Source organism: Balaenoptera musculus, chromosome 18 (assembly GCF_009873245.2).
Source record: "Balaenoptera musculus isolate JJ_BM4_2016_0621 chromosome 18, mBalMus1.pri.v3, whole genome shotgun sequence".
Classification (NCBI taxonomy): Eukaryota; Metazoa; Chordata; class Mammalia; order Artiodactyla; family Balaenopteridae; genus Balaenoptera; species Balaenoptera musculus.
Genome location: NC_045802.1, coordinates 815,949 through 829,881, shown reverse-complemented (window position 1 = coordinate 829,881; position 13,933 = coordinate 815,949). Strand labels below are relative to the sequence as shown.

The following is a 13,933-nucleotide window of genomic DNA, read 5'->3' as shown; positions in this document are numbered from 1 at the left end:
GACAGGGCCTCGCACGGGCGCCTGGCGGGCTGTTAAGAGGGCGGCAGGGTCCAGAAAAGAGCAGGCTAAGTCCCGGGAAAAACGCAGCCTGCGCCGAGCACGGATCCCAACGGGTCCAGCCCGTCGGAAGCCTGGCTGCGGGCCCACCCGGGCCCACTCGCCCAGGCCGGCTCCCGGGGGGCGCGGGCGCAGGCCCTGCCCCCGACCCCCCGGCGCTGCGGCGACACCTGGGCCGCCCCGCTGGGCCTGGACCGGGCTGGGCCAGGCCCCGCGCCCCGGAGGGAGGGCCCGCCGCGCACGCCCGTGCGCCCCGCAGCCCGCGCCCCCGGGGCGGGCGCGCTCCGATCACCGCGCGCTCGTCTCGCCTCCCGCCCGGGGAGCGTCAGGACAGAGGCGGGGTGGGGCGCGGTTAAAAGGCGCTGCAGGTGGGAGCCGGGCCATCCCGGAGCGGGCGGAGAGCAGCTGCAGACGTCGCACACCCGCCGAGCTCGCGGCGCCCTGATCTTCCTGCCCGTCCGGCGGCCGCGCAGGCGCCGCCCCGCGCCCGGACCCCGCGCCCGGACCCCGCGCCCGGACCCCGCGCCCGGACCCCGCGCCCGGACCCCGCGCCCGGACCCCGCGCCCGGACCCCGCGCCCGGACGCATCCCCGCCGAGCCGGTGAGGGGGGCGCTACTTCTCGGCCCCTCGGGCGGAGGGCTTGACTCCGGAAGCCGGAGCAGGTAGGTCGGCGGCCCGTGGCCCGCTCGCTCTCATACCCCGCGCCCGCCCCCGTCGGCGACCCGCTCCAGGGCCCGCGGGTGGGGGGCGGTCCGCGAAGCCGCCCGCGCCCCGCATCCTCCCGCGGCCCGGCGCGCTCGCACGCAGGAACGAGGATGGACTGGTTTGACTTTTACCCCGGACGGTCCCCCCTGACTCGCACAACAGGTTTTAAAGATGCGTCACCGCGTGGGTACAGGTGCCCCTTTCCCCCACTTCCTCTGCTGCGTTTTGGATTTTCTTGGCTTTCATGGGGCCCTGACGAGGTCCGGCTCGCGTTTAAGGGCGCGGGACTAGCCGGCAAGCCCAGGGGGAACCGGCCGGAGCGGCTGCTGGACGTGAGCCCGGGAGCCTGTGAGCCGCACGTGACAGTAGCACAGTCACTGGACAACAGTGACTGTCACCGGTGACACATCTCAGTAAAAGGTGGCGGCACCAGAAGGTACTTCCTGTCTTGTGGAGGAGACCGGCCCCAGGTGTCACCGGGCACGGGTGTGTGATTTTTACCAGCTTGGCCTCCCTTCCCGGAGAGCAGGACGGAGTCTGAGGTGAGTGCGGCCTACATGCAGCTGTGGACGCCGGCAGGGGCTGGGGGCCTGCAGCCACGCAGGGACCCGGGCCAGCGACCCTGGCACCATGTCCCCCAGGTCGAATCTGGCTGTGGGTTTAGCGCATGGTTGAATTTAGCCATGCACCCTTGCTCTTTCCCTTGGGCGGACTTGATGCCACAGAAGTCTTTTCTTGCCCCAGTTCTGGCAGAGTCTGGTCAGTATTCTAGAAGAAGACGTCCGGCCCCAGCCAGACTCCTTAGAATTGCAGGATGTGCTGTGTAGAGCTTTGTCTGCTGCTCCGAATCCCCGAGCCACTGGCGTGGTGTTGGAACCCTGCCAGGCAGGGGAGAAGGGGTTATGAAGAGAGAACGTCCCTAGAGAGAGCCTGTGATATAACTGGGGGAGGGGTGTTCCCGTTGCCATCACCGCGTTGACCCAACCCAGAAGACATCAGTCAGTTCAGCTGCTTCGCGATGTCTTTATTTAAAACAAAATTCTGATGCAGGAAATGGGAACTGCATTCTCTTTTTCTTTACTTTTCTGAATTATAAGAGCTTTATGAAGGAAAAGAACTGCAGAGGTTCTGACTGAACAATCTCAACAGGGTGGGAGGAAAATTCTAACTTGCAGGTCCTCACCATGCACCCCTGGCTCAGTCTGAATGTTCTAGGAGCTGTGAGTGGTGTGTATATTTTAGTTTAAAATTTTAGGTAGAATGAAACTGTGGGAAAATAATTTCCGGCCCAAGCTTCTGGGTCCGTGAGGGCATAATCCTGCCAGTGGCTTCATTATCACGTTAAGATTTCTGTTTGACTCATTTGATCCTTGAGAATGGACCGGGGTCCCCAGAGGGCTTTTTCTGTTTTTATTCCCAGGATCATTTAACTCCAGCTGGACCTAAATGTTTGGAAAGGACACAGGTTTGCTTCAGGGAACAGAGACTGCTAAATGGAAAAAAAATTTTTTAACTCTTTGAATTCTTAAATGGATTAAGAATTACATGTACAGTATTAAAATACTCCTTCCTGAAAAAATATTTTGTGGGTCTAGATTCTAAATAATTGTGGCAGTTACCTTTGGACTTTAACTGTATATATTAAATACATTTTTGAATATACATATATATTCAAATTAGAACATATTTTAATTTTAAATTTATCCTTTAATAAATATTGATTGTATTCTCCAAAGAATTTAATTCAGAAGAGCCCCATTATATAACACACCTCCCACGTATGGACATACGATTACATTGAATCTTGGTTTATAATAGCTCAGAACCATTAAAGTTTACTTTGGACAAAAAAAAAAAAAAAAAAAAGAAGTACATGTAATTCTATGAATTGTCCATTTTTATGTTTAGACTCCATAGACAGGATTTTTTTCATTTTTATTGAGTTAATTTTGAAGAAGTATATAAATCCTAAATCCATTTTATCACTGGTCATTACTTTGAAGGGACAGTTGATGGATTTTTGAGTCACTAAATTTAAAAATCAGCTATCAGTTTGTCCCTTGGATGACCTGAGATTTCCGGAGACAAAAGGAAAAGACTCTTCTTGATTACGGAGAGAGTTTAAGATTTTTGTTTTTAGGCTGCTGACTTGTGGGTAAGGAGTATATCCAGTTCCTCAAACTCCATCTTCTTTTTTTTTTAATGCTCAGGGGCATGGGCTTGAGGTTTGGGGTTGGGCATTATTATCATTATCATTATTGTTATTGTTATTGTTATTATTTTGAAAGGGAAAAGGATCCACACTAAAGATTTTATTTTGATGTTACTCTGTATTTGAAGTACAGGGCATCAGGAAACTGGCAGGGTCCAGACACCCTCCTTAACAGTTCTGGGGACGAAGAAAAACTACCACCGGGGTCGTGCAGTGGACCCCCGGGTTGGAGCTGAAGGGCTGTGGCCACAGCTACTAGTTTTCCCTTCACGGGTCACATCGTCACTGCCCTCCGGAAGCTGCGCCCGGGTTCCCATTCCTGGGGGTGCTGAGCGCCACTGGCGGCCCGGTCGTCGGTGATCGATGGTGCGGGGGAGCCGGGTCCCAGAAGAGGGCACCTCACCCTGAGTCTCCTCTGGCCACAGAGCTGCGAGTCCCTCAGGCGCTGCTTTTGCCTTGGCGTTATTGTGTCTCATCAGCACAGGCTTCTCCACTGTCCAGAGCCAATGTGGACATAGTGAGGGATGCTCGGTCCTCAGGTCCAACAGGGAGTTGGGGATGACTTTGGAGGGAGTGCAGATGCTGAGGGGATGCTGGGGCTTTAGTTTTGGTCCTGTCGTCAGTGAAACGGACACGGCTTTGTTAAGCAAACTAGTTATGCTTAAATTCTTAAATAAGAAATTTTAAAACAAGAAATTATATTACTGAGGTAGAATGCTAATAGACTTAAACTATTTGAATTTAAGAGGGAAGCACCATCTCTCTTCCTAACACTGTGTGTCATCAGAAGTCAGGTCACTGATTTCCTATTTTCAGAGCTAAGGAATTAGACCGCAGCTGTGTGTCCGCAGTGACGAGAGACACTGCACAGCCCAGTGGCGTTTGCTTCTGTGAGCTTGATTGTCACCACCTTCCTACACAGGAGCCAAGCAAACGTATTCTTTCCCTAAAAGACAGCCAGGAAGGCGCCAGTTAAAGTAAACCTCTCTGGTTCACAAAGAAAGAGTTAATATTTTGCTTTTTATTGAACAAGCTTTTTATTATTAAAGCTTTGTTTAATACTAATTGTGAGGGGTACCGACGGAGGCAGTTACTTTGGAAAGTAATTTTCAAAGTGTCTTCACATCTTCTGCCGCCGAAATGTTTCTGGCAGGCCCCCCTGAGGCTCTCCTGCAGTGCAAGAGTCCTGGGGGCAGTGGCTGCGGCCTCAGGGCAGGAAGCCTGGGAGGGTCCACACCCCCGGCCAGTCTTCTAGGAGGTGAGGTGAGCTCTGCTTCTGTTGGAAGCCTCGACAGTGTGACGTTCAGCCGGACAACAGGGCTTCTCCCTAAGAGCCTCGGAAGGATGCGAACAGACGCTGTAGGAAGCCATCTCATTCCTTTTTCTTCCTTTAAAGGCAAATTGCTGATTTTTAGTCAGAGTCAATAAGTATCGTAAAACAGATTATTTTCTGTTCAGCTTTGCTACTTTGATAGAGCGTGTAATTTGGGGACCCAGAAAAGTCAAAAGAAATAAAGATGCTGCCACAATAATTGCCCCTGTTGTTTAAGGAGATGCCCCAGGGGGCAGGAGTCAAGGATTCTGCTCTAGAAAGTGGGGGACCTCGTGGGGGGAGATTTGACCTCCGGACCTCTCCCATGACGTCAGCCTCTCTGAATTCCTTCAGGCCAGTGGCCTCTGGCCCCTGGGAGGGTGAGGGTGCTGCCTTACTCAGACAGCTGAAGATAGACAACTCAGAGAGGAAACAGCCTTCTTACTGGTGGGGGAGTTTAAACTCTCTGCACTTTGGAGGGTTGGAGAAAATGTGACCTTTATTTGAGAAATGAATTCCCCACACTTCAGTGGGAGATGTTTACTACTTAACTAGAGAACATCTCCAGCTTGTAAACAGACAGGATGGACCTCCCAGGTGAGGCGACACTGTAAAATATGTTCAAACCTCAAGATATTCGTGTTTCTCCCTTCCACTGGGTGCATCCCGGTGCTTCCAGGTAGGAGGGTGACAGCTGGGAAGATTTATTCTAACACCTTTCACCAGGAGCTAAGAGTGAATTCTACCATTCACAGCTCTGCAGTGAGGTTTTTAAATCAAAGACTCATTACTGTGGACTTGGAAATCCTTTAGCTCACGGGGTCCGTGGTCTGAGGCGGGGGTTAGACGCAGATCCTGAGACCAGTCTTCCTGACCGAGGCCCCCGTGTCCCCCCAGACCCGCATCGGAGGCCCACACAGCCTCCGATCAGAGGCGTTAAGGACGGGGAACCACAGCTTTAAGGAGTGTGTGTTTAAAGAGCTGCGCTTTTTTCTCAGCTCTTGTTTTCAAAAAGCAAAAACCTGGCTGTCTGTACCCTCTGCCTTCGAGCCCCGTTTAGTCCTGGATCCACACAGGAATCAAGCCCCCGACCCCTCAGCCACTCCCGGGGCTCCTTCCAGGCCCTGCCTCCCTTTCCCGGCCAGGTGGACACCCACCCGCGTGCGGGTCGTTCTGGAAATGCGCGTGAAGAGCTGCCCAGGGGGCCCGGGCTCCACTCTCCTCACCAGCCTGACCCCACGTTCAAGGGCACGAAAGTCTCCCCCAGGGGGGTTGACGAAAGGCCTTTGGGGCCCCTCCCCCTAAAGGGCTATGAGAACTTGGGCGTGTTTTTCTGAGGAGACGGTCTTTCACTTTCAGAAGATTCTCAAAGGGTCCATTATTCTTTTTTTTTCTGAGCAGAATACTGACCAACTCTTCGGTCTGCTGTGGCAACGCAGAAGGGGTCCGTTTGATTCGTGCAGAGTTTCTGTAGAAGTCAAGGCCCCTTCCCCTCAGGACGTTGGATCAGAGCCTTCACAGGGGACCCTGCACCTGCGGCTCTTGGTGTGAACCTGGTACCTGTCCGGCGGGGGAGCGGCGCTGCCCGTTACAGGGGAGAAAAGTGAGCGCTTTTTGTAAAAGCCTGTGGTTCTGTTTTGGAAGAGGCTCTTCGAGTAGTTTATGGCATTAGGTTTCCTAAGAACACACGATTATGGCAGCTGATGCCGTTCTAGCTAGAAGTAAATATAAGCATATTGTACGAAGTGAACTAACTAAAAGTGTTTGGTTTCTTTTTTCCCCCTTCTTAGTCCGCTGGGTCAAACAGATTGTGTCATTCCAGTGAATGATTTTTTTTCCTGGATAAGCCCTTTAACGAATAAAATCTACTGAGGAACCTCTGTGATCCCTTGGGCAAAGCGAAACAGGGATTAAAAGGGAGCTTGGAAACGAATGTGTTTGCCTGAGGTCCTGGGTTAGTGTCAGGCGGCAGCCTAACGTATAATCCGAGTTCAGCTGAATCCAGATGATCGTAAACCCACACCAGAACGCGAGGGTGTTTTCAGGGTGGGTGTTGTTCCCTCCCAGAAAACCACCTCCTAGCGGTTCAGAGGGTGACCTCAAGAGAAACGTGCTCCTGTCTGTAACATTACAGCAGTTGTGCAAATTGAAGGAAGACTCCACTAACTGCCCTGTGCTAATTGTCGCCCGTCCAGGGGTAAAGCGGCAGGATGGACTGGGGCACCCTGCACACGTTCATCGGGGGCGTGAACAAGCACTCCACCAGCATTGGGAAGGTGTGGCTCACCGTCATCTTCATCTTCCGCGTCATGATCCTCGTGGTGGCCGCCCAGGAGGTGTGGGGGGATGAGCAGGACGACTTCGTGTGCAACACCCTGCAGCCCGGGTGCAAGAACGTGTGCTACGACCACTTCTTCCCCGTGTCCCACATCAGGCTCTGGGCGCTGCAGCTCATCTTCGTGTCCACGCCGGCCCTGCTGGTGGCCATGCACGTGGCCTACTACAGACACGAGGCCGCGCGCCAGTTCAGGCGCGGGGAGAAGAGGGGCGAGTTCAAGGACTTGGAAGACATCAAACGGCAGAAGATCCGGATCGAGGGCTCCCTGTGGTGGACCTACACCTGCAGCATCTTCTTCCGAATCATCTTTGAGGCCACCTTCATGTATGTGTTCTACTTCTTGTACAACGGGTACCACCTGCCCTGGGTGCTGAAGTGTGGCATTGACCCCTGCCCCAACCTCGTGGACTGCTTCATCTCCAGGCCCACGGAGAAGACCGTGTTCACCATCTTCATGATCTCCGCATCCGTGATCTGCATGCTGCTCAACGTGGCCGAGTTGTGCTACCTGCTGCTGAAAGTGTGTTTCAGGAGAGCCAAGCGAGCAAAGACGCAAAGAAACCCCCCCAACCGTGCCCTCAAAGAGAGTAAACAGAACGAAATGAATGAGCTGATTTCCGAGAGCGGGCACAATGCCGTCACGGGGTTTCCCAGTTAGACGTGCCAGGCACCGCGTAGCTGAGGTAGCACCCCAGAACCGGGGCCTTCCCCAGAAGGCAGTGCCGCCCGGCCATCCTGGCTCTCGGCTGAGACTCTGTCCTTACAAACGGCTCTCACCATTCATAGATACCTGAGTTAGCTTTCTGTAGAATAATTGGGCCATGAATGTGCCACGTAATCAAATGTGTGGTCCGGCTCTACAGCCGGGCCTTGGTGTGACTTTTACACGTGGGTTTAAGTGGACCGTCTGACATGGGCGTATTTCCTGAAAATTTAAGGACGTAACTGTTGTCGACAAAGAACATTTATCTAGAAATTGATACTTTTATTAGGGAGAGATATTTTTATAGGATTGAATGTTTTAGTTCTGATTTTGAATTTATGTAAAGTATTTTTATAATGAGTGGTCTTCCTTACCTGGAAAAACACACAATGTTAATTTTAGAATCATGCCTTAAGTGTCTAATATTTAAGCTTACTCTGTCTTGTTGTAGGTATTGTTTTTCGTTGTCTGTTGACAAACGTGTGAACTGTCATGGCTCTTAGGGTGGAAAGGGTTCACTGTACAATGTATTTTCACTGCTGTCCGGGCATGGCCGGAGCTGTATGGAAGCGGGAAGCTTTTCAAAGGGGCTGATTTGCAATCCTCGTGAACAGCTGATGCAGGAATGCGCCCCCTCAATAAAGATGAGCCCTTTGCTGAAGGCTTCTGTTCCTTCTGGGTCACTGCGTCCCTGGCGGCCTGATGAGCAGCTCGGGGCAGGCTGCTGGGGAGGCCGCGTGGCTGGAGTGGCGGAGTCCGCGCACCCCTGCACCCCCCTCACATCCCTCGAGCAGGGGCGCTCTAGCAGCCCCCTAGGCCTCAGCTTGGAGAGGGGTCGGCTGCTCCAGGACATGGGAGGTGTCCCCTGGGTCAGCTTCCAGCCCCTCGGACAAGGGGAGAGGGCCCTTCAGTCCACAGCTCTGCACCCACAGGTGGTAAAGGGGAGGTCTTCCTCTCGGGCTTTCCAGGTGGGACACAGATGCCTTTAGTGGGGGTATTGGTGCACCAGCCGAGAACCAATCACCCTGGAGATGTCACACCCCAGGGCCACCCCTGTGAAGGGTGCAGTCAGCACACGTGCTACGCATAGGGACACCTGGTGAACCGCGAATACTCCCCAGGGCTGGACCTGCATGCCGGGATTCCAGACCCTCTGCCCAGAAAAGCGAAACAGGAAGTCTCATTTTCTTCAGAGTCCGAAGCAAATTCCAGACATATCCTTTCATCCATAAGTATTTTAGTAGCGATCCGTGAAAACCAAGATCTAACCTTTAAGAACAAAACCACGATTTTTTCCACACGGAAAATCCAGTCCGCCTCCGTAATTGCTGATGGTCCCGTGACAGCCTTTCCTGATAAACGGCTGTTTGAATGCGTCTCAAGCAAAGCCCATAAACAGGATGGGGGGGGGGGGGACATGGGGGGGATGAAAAGGCTTTGGTGGCAGCCCCACTGCATGGGAGAGGCTCTTCCCGCCCGCCATGCTCCCAGCCGCCCCCTTCCTCCATTTTCCTTCTCTCCTCTGCTCCTTCACTGCCCTCAACGCTCCTGCCCCTGGAGCTGTGTCTCGGCCGCCCCTCCAGGTCTGAGGTGGTGGCCACACTGCCAGCCTCGCCCACCCGTCACCTCCCAGCACCTTAATCTGGGCCCAGCCCCACTACCAGCCCAGGCCGCCATCAGCACCAGTGACATTCTGACACCAGTGTAATGGCCTCTTCTCAGCGTCATCCTCGTAAAGCTCTCCTTGAGGCCTTGTTCTGTCTGGATTCCGAGACACTGTCCCCTACCCTTGGGTCTCCTGCGCTGGCTTCTCTCCCTTGCCCCCTCCCTCGGGTGGAGACCTTTCCTTTCCTCTCCCTGCACTCTTCTTATGAGATATTATCCCCATTTTACAGATGAGGCCACTGAGGCTCAGAGAGGTTGAATAACTTGCCCAAGGTTACCCAGCTAATAAGCAGCAGAGCCAAGATTCAAAGCAAGATTCAAAGCAGTCTCCAGGATCGGTGGCTTCAGTGCCGCTCCCGCAGCTCGGTGCCCAGGGACCACAGTGCCAAGATGCCCATCACCCCTCATCCAGCTCCAACAACCATCTAGCCGTGCCCATTCACAATCGGGGGGTCTCGCCCGATTATCCCCCAGCCTGGATGACTGTAAAGCAAATCCCAGACAGATCGTTTCTTCTGCAGATATTTCAATATGGGTCCTTTAAGAGTATAGACTGGGACCTCCCTGCTGGTCCAGTGGTTAAGAATCTGCCTTCCAATGCAAGGGACATGGGTTCAATCCCTGGTCGGGGAACTAAGATCCCACATGCCACAGAACAACTAAGCCCGCGTGCCACAACTAGAGAGAAGGCCGAGTGCCACAACTACCGAGCCCTCGCACCACAACTAGAGAGAAATCCGCGCGCCACGAGGAAAGATCCTGCATGCCGCAACAAAGATCCCACATACCGCAACTAAGACCCGACGCAGCCCATAAATAAATATTAAGAAAAAAAGAGTATAGGCTAAGCTTTTAAAACAAAAACACAATGCCACCATCACACTAAAATAGCCAGTCCATGTTCATAATTTCCCAATTGTCCTGTTCATGTTCTTTTCTTTCTTTAATTAAACTTGTTATTTTGAGATAATTGTAGACACATGTAGGTGGAAGAAATAAAACAGACGTCTCGTGTGCTTTTGGCAGTTTCCCCCAATGGTAACATCTTGAAAAACTACAGTCCAAGATCTCAGCAGGACACGACACTGACACAGTCCAGATACAGAACATTTCCATCACCACCAGTATCCTGGTGGGGCCCTTTTATACCCGTACCCGATACCCTCCTATTCCGATCCCACCCACTCCTGGCAACCAGTAATTTGCTCACCATTTCTCTGATTCTGTCATTTCAGGAAAGTTACATAAACGGAATCATGCAGTATGCAACCACTGGGACTGGATTTTTTTTCTCAGCGTAATTCTCTGGAGATTCACTTGGGTCGCCGCACCAAGAGTTTGTTCCCACTGCTGGGCTGCATGGTGGTTGCACGTTTCATTTTTGGAAAGCAGCCAAAGTGTTTTCCAGAGCAGCTGCATCATTACACACCCCCACCAGCAACATCTAAGTCACCCGGTCTTCCCTGAGCCTCGCCAGCGTTTGGTGGTGGTGTTATTTTTCATTTTAGCCATTCTTTTTTTTTTCAATAACCGGTTTTTAGATTGAAGTATAGTTGATTTACAATGTTGTGTTAGTTTCAGTTGTACAGAAAAGTGATTCAGTAATACATATATTCCTTTTCAGATTCTTTTCCATTATAGGTTATTACAAGACATTGAAATAGCTTCCCATGTCATTTTGTCATTCTGATAGGTGTGTTGCATGTGCAGTTCACAAATAGCTAATGAACTTGACCACCTTTTCATGTGCTTATTTGCCATCTCTCTGTCCTCTTCATTTCCTTCGCTCGTTCTCTAATTGGATTGTTTTTCTACTGTTGAGTTTTGAGAGATCTTTATGTACTGTAGACACAAGTCCTTGGACACAGATAGTGGTTTGTAAATATTTTTCACTCTGTGGCTTTTCTTTTCATCTTCTTAACAGGGTCTTTTGCAAAGCAATAGCTTTTCATTTTAATGTAGTCCAATTTATCATTTTTTTAATTTTATGGGTTGTGGCTTTGGTGTCAAATCTAAGAACTCTTTGCCTAGCCTTAGATTCCAAAGATTTTCTCCTATGTTTTTTCTAAAAGCTGTCTAGTTTTATGCTTTACATTGAAGTCTGTGGTCCATTTTGTGTTAATTTTTATAAAAGGTCTGAGACTTGAGGTTCACTTGTTGCCTGTCGACATCCAGCTGCCCCAGCACCATGTGATGAAAGACTCGCTTTCCTCCATTGAATGGCTTTGGCACTTTGTTAAAAATCAACTGGAGGGCTTCCCTGGTAGCGCAGTGGTTAAGAATCCACCTGCCAGTGCAGGGGACACGGGTTCGAGCCCTGGTCCGGGAAGATCCCACATGCCACGGAGCAACAAAGCCCGTGCGCCGCAACTACTGAGCCTGCGCTCTAGAGCCCGCGAGCCACGACTACTGAAGCCCGTGCGCCTAGAGCCCGTGCTCCGCAACAAGAGAAGCCACCTTAATGAGAAGCCCGTGCACTGCAACGAAGAGTAGCCCCTGCTCACTGCAACTAGAGAAAGCCCACGCGCAGCAACGAAAACCCAACGCAGCCAAAAATAAAATAAATAAATTTAAAAAAAAATCAGCTGGGCATGTTTGTGTGGGGCTATTTCTGGGTTCTCTGTTCCACTGACCTCTGTTCTCTCCCTCCACCAGCACCACAGTCCTGATTCTTGTGCTACATTAATGTCTTGAATGCTCGAGTGATTCTTCCCTCTTTATTCTCCTTTTTCAAATTTTTTCAGCTATTCTAGTTTCTTTCCCTTTCCATATAAATTTTAGAATAATTTGTCTATGTCTACAAAAAAATCTTGCTGTGTGTTTGATAAAAATGGCATTAAACTTGTATATCAGTTTGCAGAGAATTGACATCTTTATTATGTCAAATCTTTTATCCGTATACACAGCATGTCTCTCTGTTTATTTACTCCATCTTTGATTTCTTTCATCAACATTGCATAGTTTTCAGCATATGAATCATAAAAGTTTCATTTTATGTAAAAAGTAAAAAGATTTACTTCTAAGTATTTCATTTCCTTTGAGTGATTGTGAATAGTATCGTATTTTAATTTCAGTGTCCATATGTTCATTGCCAGTATATAGAAATAAATGTTATATTTCTTGGCTTATTTGCTTGTATCCTGTGATCTTGCTGAATTCATTTAAAAGTTCTAGATTTCTGTAGTTTCCTCAGGACTTTGTGCACAGACAATCATACCATCTGCAAATAGAGATAGTTTTATCTCTTCCTTTATGATCTATGTGTCTCATATTTCTTTTTCTTGCCATGTAGCACTGGCTAGAACTTCAAGCACTATGTTGAATAGGAATGATAAAAGCAGAAATTCTTGTTCCTGATCTTAAGGGGAAAGGATTCAATATTTCACCACTAAGTACAATGTTAACTGTAGGGTTTTTGTAGATGCTCTTTATCAAGTTGAGAAAGTTCCCCTCTACTCCTATTTTTCTGAGGGTTTTTATTATGAATAAGTGTTGAATTTTGTGGAAAAAAATGTTGCATTAAATGATATGATCATGTGATTTTTCTTCTTTAGCCCATTAGTATAATGGATTACCTTGACTAATCTTCATACAGAAACAACCTTGCATCCTTGAAATGAACCTCACTTGGCCATGGTGTGTAATTCTCTTTATATATTACTGAATTTCATTTGTTAATATTTTATTAAGCCTTCTTACATCTACGTTCATGGGGGATGTTGGTCTGTAGTTTTCTTTTTTTTTTTTTTTTTTTTTTGTATTGTCTCTGTCTGGTTTGTGTCAGGGTAATACCAGCACCACAAAATGAACTGGGAAATAGTCTTGCCTCCTCTGTCTTCTGGAATAGGTCATGCAGAACAGGTGTAATCCTTCTTTAAACATTTGGTGGAATTTCCCAGTGAGACTATCTGGGTCTGGACATTTCTTGAGAGTTTCTCGTTTACAAATGCAATATCCTTAATAGTTACAAGGATCTTAAAATTATCTATTTCATATTTGGTGAATTGTGATAGCTTGTGTTTCTTGAGGGAGTGATCCATTTCATCTAACTTGCAAACTTTGTAAGTATAGAATTGTTTATAGTACTCCTTATTATCCTTTTGATGTCTGCAGGGTCTGTAGTGATGTGCCCTGTTTGATACCTGATACTGGTAATTTGTGTCTTCTCTCTCTCTCTTTTTTTCTCCCTTTGTCAGTCTTGCTAGAAGTTCATCAATTTTATTGATCTTTGCAAAGAACCAGCTCTTTGTTTCATCAATTTGCTCTATTCTTTTTCTGTTTTCAATTTAATTGATTTCTGCTCTTATCTTTATTATTTTCTTTCTTTTGTTTGCTTTGGGCTTATTTTTCACTACTCTTTCTAGATTCTTGAAGTGGGAGCGTGGATTATTGACTTGAGTCTTCTCTTCTTCGCTCATGTTTGCATTCAGTGCTGTAATGCCCTATCAGCACTCCTGTAGTGTGTCTTGCAAATTTTGATACCTTGGATTTTTTATTTTCATTCAATACAATGTATTGACCCATGGTTTATTTAGAACAGTTTTAGTTTCCAAGTGTTCAGAGATTTTTCCGTTTTCTTTCTTTCCACTTATTATCGATTAATAATTATTGATCTCCACTTTGATTCCACTTTGATCAGAGAACACACTCTATTATTTCAACTATTTTAAATGTGCTGAGGTTTTTTAATGGCCCGTGTATTAAGCATGCCTTTTTATCCTGATGTTTTGGCATCTGTGGCCTTACTAACACTGGGGAGACGGCCCCTCCCAGGGCTGGCTAATTCCTAGAGACAGCAAACAACTCTTCTGTGATGCGTACTTTTCATATGCCCACCGACCAACCCAAAACCCACACCCACACCTCCTCTCTCAGGCTCTCACAGGGCTCTCACACGCCAGGCCGCTGTCCACCTGCCCTAATCACCCCAGGGCCAGGCC

The 13,933-nt window shown here is 49.1% G+C and overlaps 1 protein-coding gene across 3 annotated transcripts; it reads left to right on the top strand.

Moving 5' to 3' along the window:
• The first annotated feature begins 581 nt into the window (after nt 1–581).
• GJB6 (gap junction protein beta 6) lies at nt 582–7,989 on the top strand. 3 transcript variants are annotated; one of them, XM_036831791.1, is made up of 3 exons: nt 582–720; nt 5,689–5,890; nt 6,483–7,989. In XM_036831791.1, the coding sequence occupies exon 3, from the start codon at nt 6,498–6,500 to the stop codon at nt 7,281–7,283; it is 786 nt and encodes a 261-aa protein (XP_036687686.1). In that variant the 5' UTR covers nt 582–720; nt 5,689–5,890; nt 6,483–6,497; the 3' UTR covers nt 7,284–7,989. The 3 variants fall into 3 exon arrangements, with proteins under 3 accessions (XP_036687686.1, XP_036687688.1, XP_036687687.1); XM_036831793.1 differs by having other exon boundaries at nt 594–658; XM_036831792.1 differs by lacking the exon at nt 582–720 and adding an exon at nt 888–1,305.
• The last annotated feature ends 5,944 nt before the right edge of the window (nt 7,990–13,933 follow it).

Excerpts from the sequence above, each read along its gene's own strand:
- GJB6 (XM_036831791.1), top strand. The coding sequence starts at position 6,498 with ATGGACTGGGGCACCCTGCACACGTTCATCGGGGGCGTGAACAAGCAC.